At 32.5% G+C, this 15,353-nt stretch overlaps 1 protein-coding gene across 1 annotated transcript in view; it reads left to right on the top strand.

Annotated features, from left to right (window-relative positions):
• Nucleotides 1-6,732, top strand: part of LOC145684162 (uncharacterized) — a 99,304-nt gene extending 92,572 nt beyond the window's left edge. The window contains exon 4 of the mRNA XM_081756146.1: nt 2,834-6,732. Coding sequence (XP_081612272.1) covers nt 2,834-3,085 — 252 coding nt within the window. The 3' untranslated portion in view covers nt 3,086-6,732. The remainder of the gene's footprint in view (nt 1-2,833) is intronic.
• Nucleotides 6,733-15,353: the final 8,621 nt, after the last annotated feature.

Here is a 15,353-nt window from a genome sequence, read left to right as displayed (position 1 = left end):
TTGTAAAAAAGAAAATTTTTCTTATTGTGATGTTTTTGAATAGGACACGTCTATAAAATTTCTCAATCCAAGTACAACTATTCAACTATATAGTAGGTAACTCAAATATGAATAGTCTTACTGTGTATTGCAAACTAGTAGAACTAGATCACACAGTTTCGGTGTGGGTAACACCTTCTATGTGACTTCTGAATATTGCTAAACTGGAGTGATATGTGAAAGCTTCTTTCCATAATGCCATGTTGATAGAAAGGTAATTTTACTTCTTAAAATCAGTAACGAACGCACCTTCCTGGGGAAAAGTACGATGAATAAATAGTTTTCATTTGTTTTCCTTCCTGAGAATAATAGTTGGCATTAATTTCCTCCATCAGTGTAACTGTATGATTCTAGCTCTACTACTTTGGGATACAAGGTAAAACAAGTTTATGTTTCAGTTATTCATTACCGGTATGTATTCTACAACAGTGATCAACAATTATTGCCTAGTAGTCACTTGTAATTTGGAAGTCGAAATAGCGTCCTGCTATTTGGTTGCAATATACAATTATATTAACCGACAAAAAAAAAAAAAAACCTCTCTTATCCCACCGGTCGAGTAAAAGTTCGAACGGGATAGGGTAAGAGTCCGCATGGAACAACAAAAGTACAAAACAGTTAACACTGTATAATATTCTGTAAAAGTGTATTAATATTACATGAAATACGAATTATTAAAGACTACATGTAAAACTACGTTGACTATAGCATAACCTGTGTTAGCTTACAATTATATACGTAGAAACAGAGACCATGAGAAAAATAATATTGACAAAGTAAATATGGAAACAATACTTCGTTATAAGCAAAAGAAAGCAATCGTTTTGATTCTTTTAACAGTTATCACAAATCCTCTACCTCCATAATTGGAATAGTTCTTATGCCACAATCTTCATAGAACTTGTACTTAATCCAAACTTTAAATGGAGGTTCCCAATACACATTTTCACAGTGTGATCAGGATAGAGGATCTACAATTTCAGCTTGTTTATTGTTTTCCTATCAAACTAAGTATTATCATTACCTACATAGGATTCATGTTTAATTGACCCTTTAAAAGTGTTTCGTTGAGACCCTTTGACCTGGATTACGGAGACTATAATAACAAAGCAGCGTTAACGCCAGTCAATTAGGTCAATGGTTATAACATTAGATCGACTATATGAACACTTTCAAGTGCGTAGTGAGGACAAGCTAACTGAGCGTTGAGCATAATCAAGGCTTCTGGCAGTTCCAACACAGGTTACCGAAGTGTACATATTTGTGTCTTTTATGAGTATGTATTTACGAGTTGATTCATTATTGTGCAACTACATCAGTGATATATCTTCTGTGCTTAAAATATATAATTTGTGCATTGAAATGAAGAAGGACACTTGAGTTAGGGTAGCTTAATTTCCCAATATAATTTAATTTCCTAACCTTATTTATTGTTTTGATAAAGCTTGATATAATTTAATAGTTTCATAGTAAATAATTAATTTTGAATGCTCAAGTAGTTATGGACCTCACTGTATTCATATATATCTTTTTGAAATGAAAATACCATCAAACTCTGTTGAATTAATGCTTAATTAACTGTTATGGTATTGTGTTTTTTCTATATGTACACTTCTGTCCAAAATTATTGTCGCGTGTCTATAAATATGTTGTAGGAATATAATTTGATAACGAATTTGTCCCGTATTTCTTACATTTTTAGTATGTGTATAGTCGGCAAAAACAAGTATGTGACACATTTCATGTCAAACGAGCAGTAAATAAGAACAATAAAACGAAAATAAATCTTTCTTGTCCTTTTAGCAACATTTTGTTTCACTCATACTAATTTTCATATTTATAATTCTTTCCCTATGAAATTTACCACAAATATTCATTTCCCGATTATACACATAGTATCAGTATTAAAAGTATCCTACAAAAGCATTATCAAATTATGTCTTACAAGATAACAGTTATAGATATGCGACAATCATTTTGGACATGAGTGTACGTGAACATTGTGATTGCAATTAATCAATGCCTATAAATACTTATAGATGAATCACTATTTAAGCTATGCTTCTAAATATTAAAGGAAATGGTGCAGTACCAGAGAGAGAACTATGAACTTAAATAGTTGAGACAAAATGGCAACCCTGACAACAAACCGCTTCTGAGCTCTAGTATCATATTCTTACCAAGAAAAAATCCACCTTTAGTCCTTGCCAACTTGTCATCAAGATAGACCAAATTGAAAAAAAAATGTAAACCCATATTTGCATTATCATAAAATAAATAGGTCTAATGCTTTGGGACATAATCCTCATAGAAATAGGGAAAATCAGTCGAAAGTAATAAGATTAAAATGCCTTACTTCGCCTCCAGGGTTTTGCAAGGAATGTGGATAGTTGTGGAAAAATAAATGACAAGTCTCAGCTCAAGTTCAGGACACTCTGAAAGTTCTCTAATGTTACCTACAGCAGCACCATATAACGGTATCACCAAAACATTTCCATATATGACCACTATATAAGAATGATTTTTCTAATCGCAAAATACTTATGTTCCTGTACGTTTCTAACTAAATTTTTGGCGTTATGTTATTGTGTTCTACATAAACCATAGAATAAATCGACTTAGTATTATAAGGCATCATTTCCATACAAAAAGAAAAAAAATACATACATTGAATCAACTATTTTACGTTTTGAGTTATTGCTACAGTTCTATTATGACCATGTTTTTGTATGTGAATCTACTCCAGTTCGTATTACTGTAACATTTATTAATCATGGTTGTATTTTATTTGCAGATATTTTACGTTGATCCACACGACACGAATGGCTTTCATATCTATGTTAATAACGAACCCATTCTTCAGTGTTCAACCATGACTCACAGTTCTTCTCGTATCGAGAAAGTGAATTCATGTTACACTGGTGCTGCATATCTCCTACGTAAAGACGACAGGATCAAGATTCGGGACATTGAGTCTTCAAGATACTCTATCTTCGAGCCAGAGAAGAGTTTCTTTGGGTTAATAAAACTATACGATATGAAATAATAAGATAGATATGTAAAAATAAAAATGACACTTGAAAATGTAAATAATATGTATATTGGCTTCTCCCATTCTGTGCAGGCTTTACCTGAAAGTTGCAGCCATTTTGAGCCTAAAACTATGTTAAAAACGTTAAGAAAGAAGGAGCATTAGATGATGTACATATTTTTGTTTTTTAAAAAATGAAAGCAGTATAAAATACTTTTATTTATAGTCACAATTCATTTTATACTTTTGTGCCAAAGAATCATATTAGATATTTTTACTTTTCAATTCCAAGTATTAAAAACGTACAAAATAGTTTCAGTTTTGGCACTAAACCTATTTAGACAGCTATTTGGTTGGTAAAAGGAATACAAACATTATGTTCTAGACACTACGGATTTTATTACCTTTTCTGAATTGTACACTAGTAGAAATATGTAATAATAGCGCATGCGCGACTAACGTTGTTTTAATTGGTTGTAGAAAAATGTGTGAAAGATTTAAATGAGTTTATTCTCTTTTGTGGTATGCTATTTACTGGACGGTGCTACATATTTCGTTTGTATATTTTTCTTTGTTATAATTTACCAGAGGTGCTAGCTATGACATTAGGTGCAAAATGAGGTTTACGGTGCCTTATAAAACAAAATACTTTTTTACCCATCAAATTAACATAAAAAACGAGTGAATGGATCAGTAGCGGATCGTGATGTACGTAAATCAAGTGGAATACCGAAATATAATGTAAGAACAGCCATGATACAATAAGTCACTTTTTCTATTCTTTTTTTTTACCTTTCCACATTTTGATTTTTTAAAGTTACTTATTGGATTTAACTTATTTATATGACAGAGAACAAAATATATGTTTGAATTGTTTCGTGACATGAGTATTACAGTTATAGTTCAGATACCTAACCTCATTATTTAGATAATTTTGTTAACTAATGTCCACACTTTTTGAATGTTTAATTAAAACTAAAATCTGGGAAGGATACCCTACTTTTTAATGCTAGAGACACATTTGCTTTGAGAAACTATTAGCGTTACGACGACCTACATCACCACATTTGTCCCGATCATGAATAATCGTCAACCTTCCTAGTATATGTTGGTATATGTTGAATATGGTTAACAATTGTTTACTTTACTATTCATTGAAATTTCGAAGATTTTAAAGTAAAAATATTGGTATGTAAATATTATTATATAATGATTAGTTAAAGCGGATGTTAGTGATGTAACTTTTCCTACAAAGATGTTAAATGATGTTTAACTTTGCATTAAATTTGAAGATCATTTATGAAACCTATGGCCTGTTTATCAAATTAACTGGTTAAATTTTCTTCTAAGGTTATACAACATGAAACACGAATAATATGTTAAATGAGGGACAAATGTTACTTGTAACAGGGTGGATGTTTTTAAATCAGTAAGGATTATTTAAACTTGAAAATTTAATTCATTGAAATCGATTTATTATAAATCTTATCCCAGTGTAACTGAACTGTTTGATAAGGAACTATGCCACGACAGTAGTAGCAAGTGACCCACGCTGGAACTTGGTCTATATTTGTGATCCGTTACTGGAATGTATGTGTGCGTGTATATATATCAACTGTGATTAGGTATAAAGTATTTTAGTGTGTATGTATGCTAGATTTAACTAATAAGAAAGCAATAGACATGACAAAAGTTATCTGCTCATGGATTAATATTCTGCGTCAATAAACACAGATGATTTAAAGTGTTGGAGCGTTCATAAGCCGTTGTCTAAATTAATGTTGTTTGTTGCCCAAAATTATGTTGTTGTTACAAAATTATAACATTTAGGAATAAAGTATACTTTTAATTCAGTTTCACAAAATTTTGATGAAAATTACTTTGATTTGTTTTGTAGTATTAAATAACACAATCATACATTTCTTACTATTTTAGTATTAAACCAATAGCTATTTAACAATATTTTCTTCCTCTCTAGGGTAGTTAGGGAAACAAACCATTCACCATCTTCGCAATGTCAATTCAGTTGTCATTATCTCATTCTGTTAAAAGGTAAATCAATAATTTATTGGTTTGTATCCAGTAAAATTTGTTGTAATGTTTTTGTGACTTGTCAAATTAGTAATTAATGCATTTCTTTTATTATACCTTACTTATATGGTTTCATGAACCTTTTGCATAACAGAAACTGTTGATTTGTTCACTGTTGGAGTCAAGTACTCCTTGTATTCTCTGACGTTTCCGAATATTATGCTCATACGTATTCAATATAATATGTAACACATAGTATAACATTTGAAAATCCAAACCTTTCCTCATTAAATAATTTTCTGCGAACATTTTTTGGTAGTTTTTCAGCTTTGGTCGAAATTAGAGAACTGTTGGTATCATCCGTTCATGTTTGCGTTTATTTTTCCTTTTGTTAGAAGGACATCCAATTCTTCAAAATATTCTTAATATCTTAAAATAAATTTATTATTATTATTATTATTATTATTATTATTATTATTATTATTATTATTATTATTATTATAAGAAAGTTTAGGTAAGTTCTCGTTGGTCATCTCAATGGAAATATTAACATCTATTAATACTTTATTTATTTTCCCATGTAATAAATAGTAAGTTCTGATGACATAGGTATGGACAGGTCTCTGCTTATTGTATGTTTAAGTCCACGTAGAAAACATAAAAGAATCGAATGACTGGAACAGATACAACTGGAATGAAAACTATAGTATATTGTAGACTTATAATAAGTTCAAAGTTAAACAGTTAAAAGAAGAACGCTAAAGGTATTTCCATATTTCCAATTTTTTCTTAGTATCTGTGTGTGTTTATGATCACTTCATTAAACTAATAGACACAATTTATAGTTTTGGAAGGTAGTGGTCCAATTCAGTTTTAAATGATGAGTGTTTAACCTTTGCAACATCTCAGGATAACGTTATTTTTCATTGAGAAGTTTCACGTAGTGTACAGTAAAGTTCAGCTGTCTAGCCGAATATTTTGTCATGTTCCGGCATTGAATATTTTTATTTAGATTCGCTTATCATATTTTTTTTTCAAGCAGATTTATTTGGTTTAAAAGGACCCTTTTCTTGCTACTATATGTGGTTTTTGAAGAATCATATATAATCTAGTGACTTTACATTGATCTCAAAGAATTCTAGAACTTTCTATTAAATTATAATAACACACAAGATTATCGTATCCTTAGTAAGAGAGATAAATTCCCATTTTCATTAAAATAAACTATTACGCATATGTATATGTTACTGTATGTCTTTTAGTTTCCTTTCGCTTCATATAATAGTATACGATATTCGTAATAATATAACTCAAGAGTTGGGTATTAATACACTATCAATGAACAAAACTGAATGTAAATTGTGTAAAGTAACATTTTGTAACTTTTAAATTGAAGTCCATTACAAATATAAAAATGAAAAAACTTCGAAACAATTATTATCAATTAGATCAAGATAAATGTTCTTATATTATTTCTGAAGGAAAATTTAAAGTGAACTTCGTGTGGGAGTGAAAGTACCTGCGTGTGAGTTGGGTTATCAAAAAAAGCAATTGCTTTTAAATAATTATATTATTAATGTTTGTAATTAAATTATGTACAGAACAATAAACGAATAGATTATTATAAATGACTACTGTTTTGATCATGAGACCTTTTACCCACTTCATTTAAGTTGAATTTTTTTAGTAAGGAAATAACAAACATTTTAGGAATGATCAAAGAATGGATCAAAATATTGCGGTCTTGGCTAATAATTAGTTTTTGGATCAGGAGCCACACAATTTTTGAGCCCCTAAATCGATTTTTCGTATTTTTTTATTAAATAAGTACATCATACTGAGTTAAGTGATAGTTTGGGTTTGGCTACACTGTATGTAGTTCTCCAGATATAAGACCTACAAAAATATTTTTGACTGAAATATAATGGATCTTTTGATACACAAATTGGGAACAAAACAAAACAAGACAAAAATAAAACAAGAATATTTAACGACACACTACATATATAATACGTATGACTTCTTTCTCTTATGTGAGTTAAATGTATATAAGAGATTAAGGAGAAGGCAATTTGTAGCTTCGAGTAACTGTATCATTTGCCACTCCTTCTTCTTCTACAAGGAGCACCTTTAAAAAAGTCACGATTTTAAGTACATTACTTCGGATATTTTCAGTAGTTTGAGACATATCAGGGGTGGATCCAGGACGGACTTCTGAGGGGGCGGTGGGTTGTAATGCTGCTACTTACAGCTACTTTTAAGAGCTCCAAACTTTGGGATGGGTTTTATTTATATATAAAATAAGTTTCGTTTTCTGGGTGGGAATTGTCCCCCTGGATCCGCCACTGAGACATATTATATGCTTGCCTTCACTGTTAGTAATTTTGATATTCCTGGGTCCAGTATTTGAAATATTTGCGGTAATTTTATATAATGCATTATCATCTTTGTGTTCTCGTCTCCAGTTCTTAAATATTTATGTAACACCGACTGTATTAAAAAAATACTGAATTCTTTCTCGATCTTCCTTTTACAATACTGGATCTCCAATAATTTTTCCTTAACATACTACAAGGATAAAAAGGTTGAGCCTAATAATTCTCAGTTTGTCAGAAAAAAATAATTAATTATCACTGCACAATACGTATAAAATGGAAAACACAAAACAACAGCAGAATACTTGAATACTTTACTGCACACTACAAACCTACAGCAAAATCAATTTAATCGGGTTTTCTCTGACAAACAACTGAATTCTATGTGGACGGCAGCTGGTAAGACAAAACCCTTATGACACCCTATGAAAATTACCAATTATTCTGTACTTAAATATGCATTATTTTCATAATTTTTTGAGATATTAAGAATATATTTCCTTATTATGCAAGTTTAGTAAACATAGCTAATAATAGACTTCTAAACTCTGAGTGAAGGTTACGTCAGTAATGGAATTGGAAATGCACTTATTCTATCCTAGAACTGACATGTTTAGTCGCGTCTAGTTGTCTACTAGCACTCTCCACGAGATTATAAATAAATGCAACATAAACATATAAGAATGCAATATACAAATAGATGGGCCAGATTAGTAAACCTAATTTACATAATCATGAAGTCAAATTTTAATAAGAAATAATTATTATAAATAATACACACTTTATATATTTCAATTTTGTTGTGTACTTCAATGCATTTTTTGCTGCCCTGTGAAACTGCACATGTTGCACATATAGTAGAGGTGTCTTGATTATAGGAGGGTAAACCTACTGGTTGAAGTAGGATCCTTAGAATTGTTCCGGTTTGTATCCGATGCATATGTCCTATCCCAACTCATTCCACCCAAATACACATACCAAGTGAACTTTGTGGTGGAAAACACCGTGTGCGTGGGTTTCCTCGGGGTTATCCCGTTTTCTCCCACTTTCTTCGTTCCACCATTTCATTCATTACTCATCATCACCGTCTCCTTCAGCCTCACCGACATAACCGTGGGACGTAAAACTCAAAGATTTCATTTCCAAACAGCCCTACACATAGCACATAGCCGTATGTTAATAGTAGTTTCAAAGGAAGATCGTCATGTCGGCAATGACCTTCAAGGATGAAAACTCAGAAAATGTTCCATAGTATACACTATGGAATCGTTTTATATAATTTGGACAATACATCACTGTTTCACCAAGAACTTTTTATTCCGGTTCTTTACTTCAAGCTTGGCTTAGAAAGTTAAGAGAACAACGAAAAGAAAATAGTTTTCCTTATAGGGAGTTTCTGTGAACTTGCGAAGTTATTTGTAGCATTTACCTCATATACTACCCACGTATCTCCACGAACGACGTTTCTGGACGCGTCGGATTTCTCCTGACAAGTTAGTTTGTTTTCTTTTGTAAAGAATGTCGATTTCCTACGCAAGAACGACGTTTTGGTGGAAACAAAAGGAGTAAAATATGATCAAAATCCATTGCAATACAGTGATGTACACATAACCCCATTTATACATAAATAACTACGTTATTTTATATTTCTGGTAAAAGTTAAGAGTGCTTTTCCTTCCCCGTCCACATTGAACAGTTCAGACTCACACATCAATGCATAACGTTGCTCGTGTGATACTTATCGCGCGGTAGGAAGAGACTAATATAGTGACACTCATTGATCACAAAGCAGCACAGAAATAGATAACCATAAATAAATGTATGCCTAATTACTAATTGTGCTCCTGTGGCCCCATGTAGCGTAGTCGCTAACGCTCTCGCCTTCGGTGCGAGCTGTCCCGGGTTCAATTCCTGGTGGGGACACTTTTTGTAAAATGCTTTTTCAGGCCAACCTGGGTTTTGCTCATTGACACCAGGCAAATGCCGGGGTGGTACCTAACTTACAGGTCCCAGGCCGCTTCCTTCCTTCCCCCATCGTTTCTTCCTTCCCTTTCCTCTGATTGTGTGCTCGCCGTGGAACGTCATCCCTCAACACGTGAAGGACTAAATGGCCTTAGATGCCGATAGCCCTGAAATCTAAATCCTAAATCCCCCTAATTGTGCTCCTTGCTAATGTATAGTAATAATGGATAGAGAACCATAAAGGACAGCAGATCTTTACAGCTCACGGAGGGAACAAGAAGGATAAATATATCTTTATGAAATATGCAGTTATTTGTCTTCATCTTAAATTATCTTTTTCGTATTCGGCTCGTGTTGCAAAGTTCGCCGTCGTTATCGCGATGTGTATAAACTTTCAGTATAAGAACAAAATGAATTATAATAAGTAAGAATAATTATGTGAAAACCTATTAAAGACAAAAAAGTAAAGTTCATAGTTTTGTTCTTCTGGATTATAAATCCAAATTTCATTTTAATTTCGTGTTGCAAAATACCGGTATTTTATAAAATTTTTGATTTGGCAAGAATAAGAAAAAGTTATCGAAAAGATTTTCCAAGAAATTTAATACTCTTTTATTTGTGATGTACAATTATTTGAGCCAACCAATATTTTTCGTAAGTAACTAGTTTATTGCTACGAGTTTGAATAACGACATTCTTATGTCTACCTTCGAATAAGATACTCTTGTTGGATTTTATGGGCATCTCACATAAGCATTGACTTGGACAAGTTCACAGTTTAATGCCCAATAGAAATCTTCATGCTGCTATTTGTCTATTATTTTGCTGGGCTAGCAATCATTGGAACATTACTCACCAGATCTCAAAATCCTGTTTCTGTGAAATAAATATATGACTGTTGACTTTGATAGAGGAGATACGAAAGTAAGAACGAACTTAGACCCTTTAGTACTTATATAAGTTTTTTTTTTATATTTACGAGTAGTTCTATAGTGACGTCTCAAACATCTACTTTTGATTCTTCCATGAGACAAATTAATCTATTCTCCAAACCAATCACATCTGATACATGATCCTATATATTCCTGAGCTCAGATCGGAACCAGAACTTGGATTTGAACCCCGTTACCCTTGGTTTCTTAAAGATTACTTGAGTTATATTGAGTAGAGTTTTCAAGGTAATATTATTATAGTTTTTCTCGTATGCAGCCAAAGTTTTGTATCCTAAGCAGACTTATTGTATTTTATGAAAGAATGGAAAGTGCAAGTCCAATTTTCCTTGTATAAAACCTACAATGATAAAAACAGCATTTTTTGACTGCATCTATTGTCAATTTGAGTTAAGTAACATTTTATTCATATTCTCCGCATTAGTTTTCACAATTATATATTTCAACATAAGTATAGCAAATGCAAGTAAAAAATGCACACACTTCGCTCGTTAAATACACTGAAGATAGGGCAAACGCGTTATGTGAGACAAACAGGGAAGCTGCAGTGCCGCTGTCGCACAAAGCAGAGTGTTGTCTAGAAGGACTCGTTAAAGAATGGGTGATATTGTATGCTTTCTCGCATGTTTGTGGTTACTTCTCACAAATTTGTAGTGTTTTTAGAATCATTATATGCGCTTGAGCCCTTCGCATATTTTCTCTGCCATAGATGTTTTGTGCCATAGATTGTAGCATGTTTAATGAAAGTGATGACTCCGTATTTGAAAACTGAGAGTTCTATTCGTGTTAGGTATAACTGGAGCAGGTACATTCATGTTTTATTCCAAGATGTTAATTTGGATAAGGAAATTCTGTAAAAGATAGAGTTCTGCAAAATGAAATAAAGCAATGCATCGAAAACATTGAAAAATTTCATTTGAAATTATATGTGTGATGTTCATTTTGAAGATGAACTTTTTCTAAAGGGTGATTTTTTTCAATTATAAGCGGGGACAAAATAGAAATTTATTATATGTTCGTGAATCTTACCTTATACATATCAACGCTAACTTTTAACCCTTAACACACCAAGCGGGATCCTTTGGGGACCTCAGAGGGTGATATTTGGTGATACTGCTGCAACTATAAAAAACAATTATTCTCGATTTTTATATGTGTCCTGCATTCTTTTGGGATATCTGCTACAAAATTAGGTCAACGATACGTTCGTTAAAAAAAAAAAGTTGAGAAATTAAAATAATACTTGGGGTCCCCAAAAGACCCCAGCTTGGTAAACAACGTTGACGATTTAAGCCTGGTGCGTTAAGGGTTAACCATATTCTAACAATTAGTGCCCAATTAGTGGTGACGCTAGGTTTTTACCCTTGTGACAAGGAGCGTCATCATGCATGAAAAAAATCATGCTTATGAATGTGGAGTAGATCTACTAAATTGTCTTTAAAAACTTCTGTATATCAATCTGCGTTCATCATCACATTTTGTGCAAAGAAATATAAACGTCTACCTTTTTCACCTGAAAACACCCCACATCATTACAGGTTGGGAGTGCCTAGCATGTTTAATATAGGAACATGTACAAAGAAAAAAACTAGGATATGTAGATCTATAACTATCTGGATATCCATGAAATTATTAACATGTAAAATCAATACTTTAGATATATGTACAACTTTCATTCGATAGAAAATTTTTAATGTTTGATTCGATAATAATAAAAGAAAGAGTTGTTGAAAAAGACCTTACAGAAAAAATAAATATTTTTTCATTTGTTTAACACATTTTCGTCCTACTAACACTTTTTTTCTGAAAACATTTAGCTATATGTGTGATAAAATATTCTTTTCATACGCATGGTAGTGTAAAGCCCTATTAGGGGATGCTTTGGGCATCAAAGGTAAAATAATTTACATGTATGTCTAGTTGGTTGTCCTGTTGGACCATTGGTATTGTTACTCTTCAGCAGTGTGCGAATTAGATAATCTATATTGGGGGGGGATAAAATTAGGCCAAAGGACATAGTCTGAAAGTTCAAATTTCAAAATGAGACAATAAATGCCTTACCCCCATATATATATATATATATATATATATATATATATATATATATATATATATATATATATATATATATATAATATGTGTGTGTGCGACCTGTAATAAATGAGAGATTTATTAATTTAATAAATCTACCGACAATAACTATGCACATATATATCGTCTGACATACACACACCCCACTAAACCTTTCTGAACGTGTTTTAATGTTGTACTCACTCTTGTCCCCGTAGCTCTCTAAGGTTTATTTAGTTAATAATTTGGCTCGAGCGATAGCCATGATCACAAGCATATGTTAATTTTTCCACTCATATTGAAAGCTTCCACTTTGCATTAATACATACAGGTTGCGAAAAGAAACCTACTTCAGTCTTGTGAAAACCACTAAAATTATCAGTTAAACCGGACTTTTTTTTTTAAAAAAAAAAAGAAAATCTAGATATTAGCCTATCAAATAAGAAATGGATTGTTGCTGGTCCCGATTTCTCACATCAAGGTCAAATCGAAGGCCAAATATTTAAAATCTCTCAATTCAAATTTTGAGCTTGTGCTTCTACTTCCCGCTAAAGCTGTGCTCATCACGACTTTTTTTTCTCCAAATATCGATTCCGTGATGGGCACGGAAAGTCAACACTTAAAAATTACTTTACTGTTAGGTTGAAGATGAGTTGATTCACTATGGGCTACGTTATTCAAATAAAGTAAAACATTACACTGAAGTTTTTCAGACAACATTAATTGCGTGGACAGCAAACTGTACAGCGAAAAGATGGAAAAATGAAGGATTAACTTAAAAAAAAAAAAAAAAACGCTCCAGTTGAAATGCTTATACAGACACGGACAATGACACGGAGAACCAGTCGTATTAACAAATGCTGAAACAAATCTTGAATTATTCGCTTATTCACCTAAAAATCACCTTCATTAACATGTCTGCTCACTAGGAGCGTATCCCCCAGCGTGTACGTTAACATATACTTACGAGAGAATACCTATATCTTAGATTTTGAGTACAGTTTCAAAAGTTCATTTCCGTAAACTGTAAAAGCAGTGATTACTATGCTAATTATCACAAATTAAATGCAACTTTTGAGTTGCATACAGACAACCTACTAGGGAATGAAGACCATGTGCTAGCAAAGAGTACACTGGAAAATGAAATAACATGTTATAACAAAAATTAAAATAAGATGATAATCGATACAAATATAGAGGATGAATAAGACATATCCGAACTTCGCCAAGTATGGTAGAAGAAGCTATTTGTTTACTTCTTCTTGGCCAACCGCTAAGAACATTTATAAATATATATGTGGCTTTGTTATACGCAATTAGTACATTCAAATTCACAAACGATAACGAACTGAAGGGTACGAAGGTACAGTTGCAAGTAACAACCGTAGTAATAATAATATAGTTCTACTAAACAACGTTGAAAATAGTGGGTAATTAGATGGTAAGTAGAAATGACCAAAACTGAACAGTTTACATCGATCATTTCGAAATACAGCTAGAAGATTAAATTTACAAGAAATAACAAAAATCAGTGAAATTTGGAGTTACACTAAGCATAGTTTGAGGGGGAAAGCGAGCATCCCCGGTGGGGATACTTCAGCTGACTTCTTTGGGGGGGAACAAAATGTGATTGAGGGGGAAAATCCCTCTCATCCCCCCGGTAATTCGCACCCTGCTCTTCAGTCATTTTACTAAGTTAATAAGTACTCGAACGTTGGCCACTGAACTTCGAGATCCTATGCTTTCAATGTACTTATAAACTTATGGTTTGGTTAAAGGAGGCGATTTCTATTCGATCATATTTAGAACAGTGTCAATTAAGTTCTCTGTATAAAACTGCGTTCCAGAGCTATGCTCAGAATCGTAGCACGGAATCGAACTACGATATTCTTTTTAAATCTTAAGCAAATTTAAGTTATTTTGCACTTTTCTCTAAATATAATAAATAAAAGAAATATTCATTGCATTTTTCTAAGATAAGGCATCTTTCCTGATGCCAATGGTTTGGTTAGATATACTAAAAGAGAACAAAAATATTTTAGGTTTTCGTTTAAAGTATTTGTTTATCAATATTGCGCCCTATGCAGAGTGATTTTGAATTATGATTAACGTCATACTAAAAGCCTGACTATTGCAGGAAACACATGTTAGGCTAGTTTTAGCCGGAAGCACTTATCGTAGCATTTCTCGTAGCAGATGCTGCCAAAAATCTCGTATAATATTCCGTGGCATCAAAAGTATATGGTACTTTACTCGGTAGCATTTTGATAAGCATCTTGTGACGTAGCAAACAAATCACTGGAGAAGGGAGCAAGCATGACTCCTAAACTAAAGCGTGAGGTAGCTAAAGCTATAGTGGTTGTAACAACAGTTCTCGCCGATTATATTAAAAAACGAATACCACAAATAAGTATGTGGGCAAAGAGCATCCTTACTCTAATTCAATTTTCTTTACTACAACTTAATTTCCCACACAAAACAAAGAGCATGAATATTTGGTACAAAATCTTTTGCTTCCTTTTAACACACCACGGTGCTGCAATCGAACCAAAAATGCTGGGGAAAATGCAACGAAATAGAGCAAGTTCTATCGACAAGAAATGCCATAGGATATGTCATGGTATGGGAGATGCTATAGCATTAGCTACTTTACACGGTAGGATATCGATGATACGATTTTTGCTACGAGAAATCCTACTATAAATGCTTCCGTCTAAAACTAGCCTTAGTCGAACTCTTTAGTATGAAACTAATCACGCGTCAGAACGACTCTGCATAAGGCCCATTATGTCTTATGTTACTATTAATTTACACGTGATTATAAGTATAATATGAAATGTCTGTAAGAATATATATCTATAAATGATAGGATATCGACGAAATGGTATTGAGGCT

Source organism: Thermobia domestica, chromosome 4 (assembly GCF_964235325.1).
Source record: "Thermobia domestica chromosome 4, izTheDome1.hap1.1, whole genome shotgun sequence".
Classification (NCBI taxonomy): Eukaryota; Metazoa; Arthropoda; class Insecta; order Zygentoma; family Lepismatidae; genus Thermobia; species Thermobia domestica.
The sequence above is the reverse complement of the archived record's forward strand: the minus strand, read 5'-3'. Positions and strand labels throughout refer to the sequence as shown.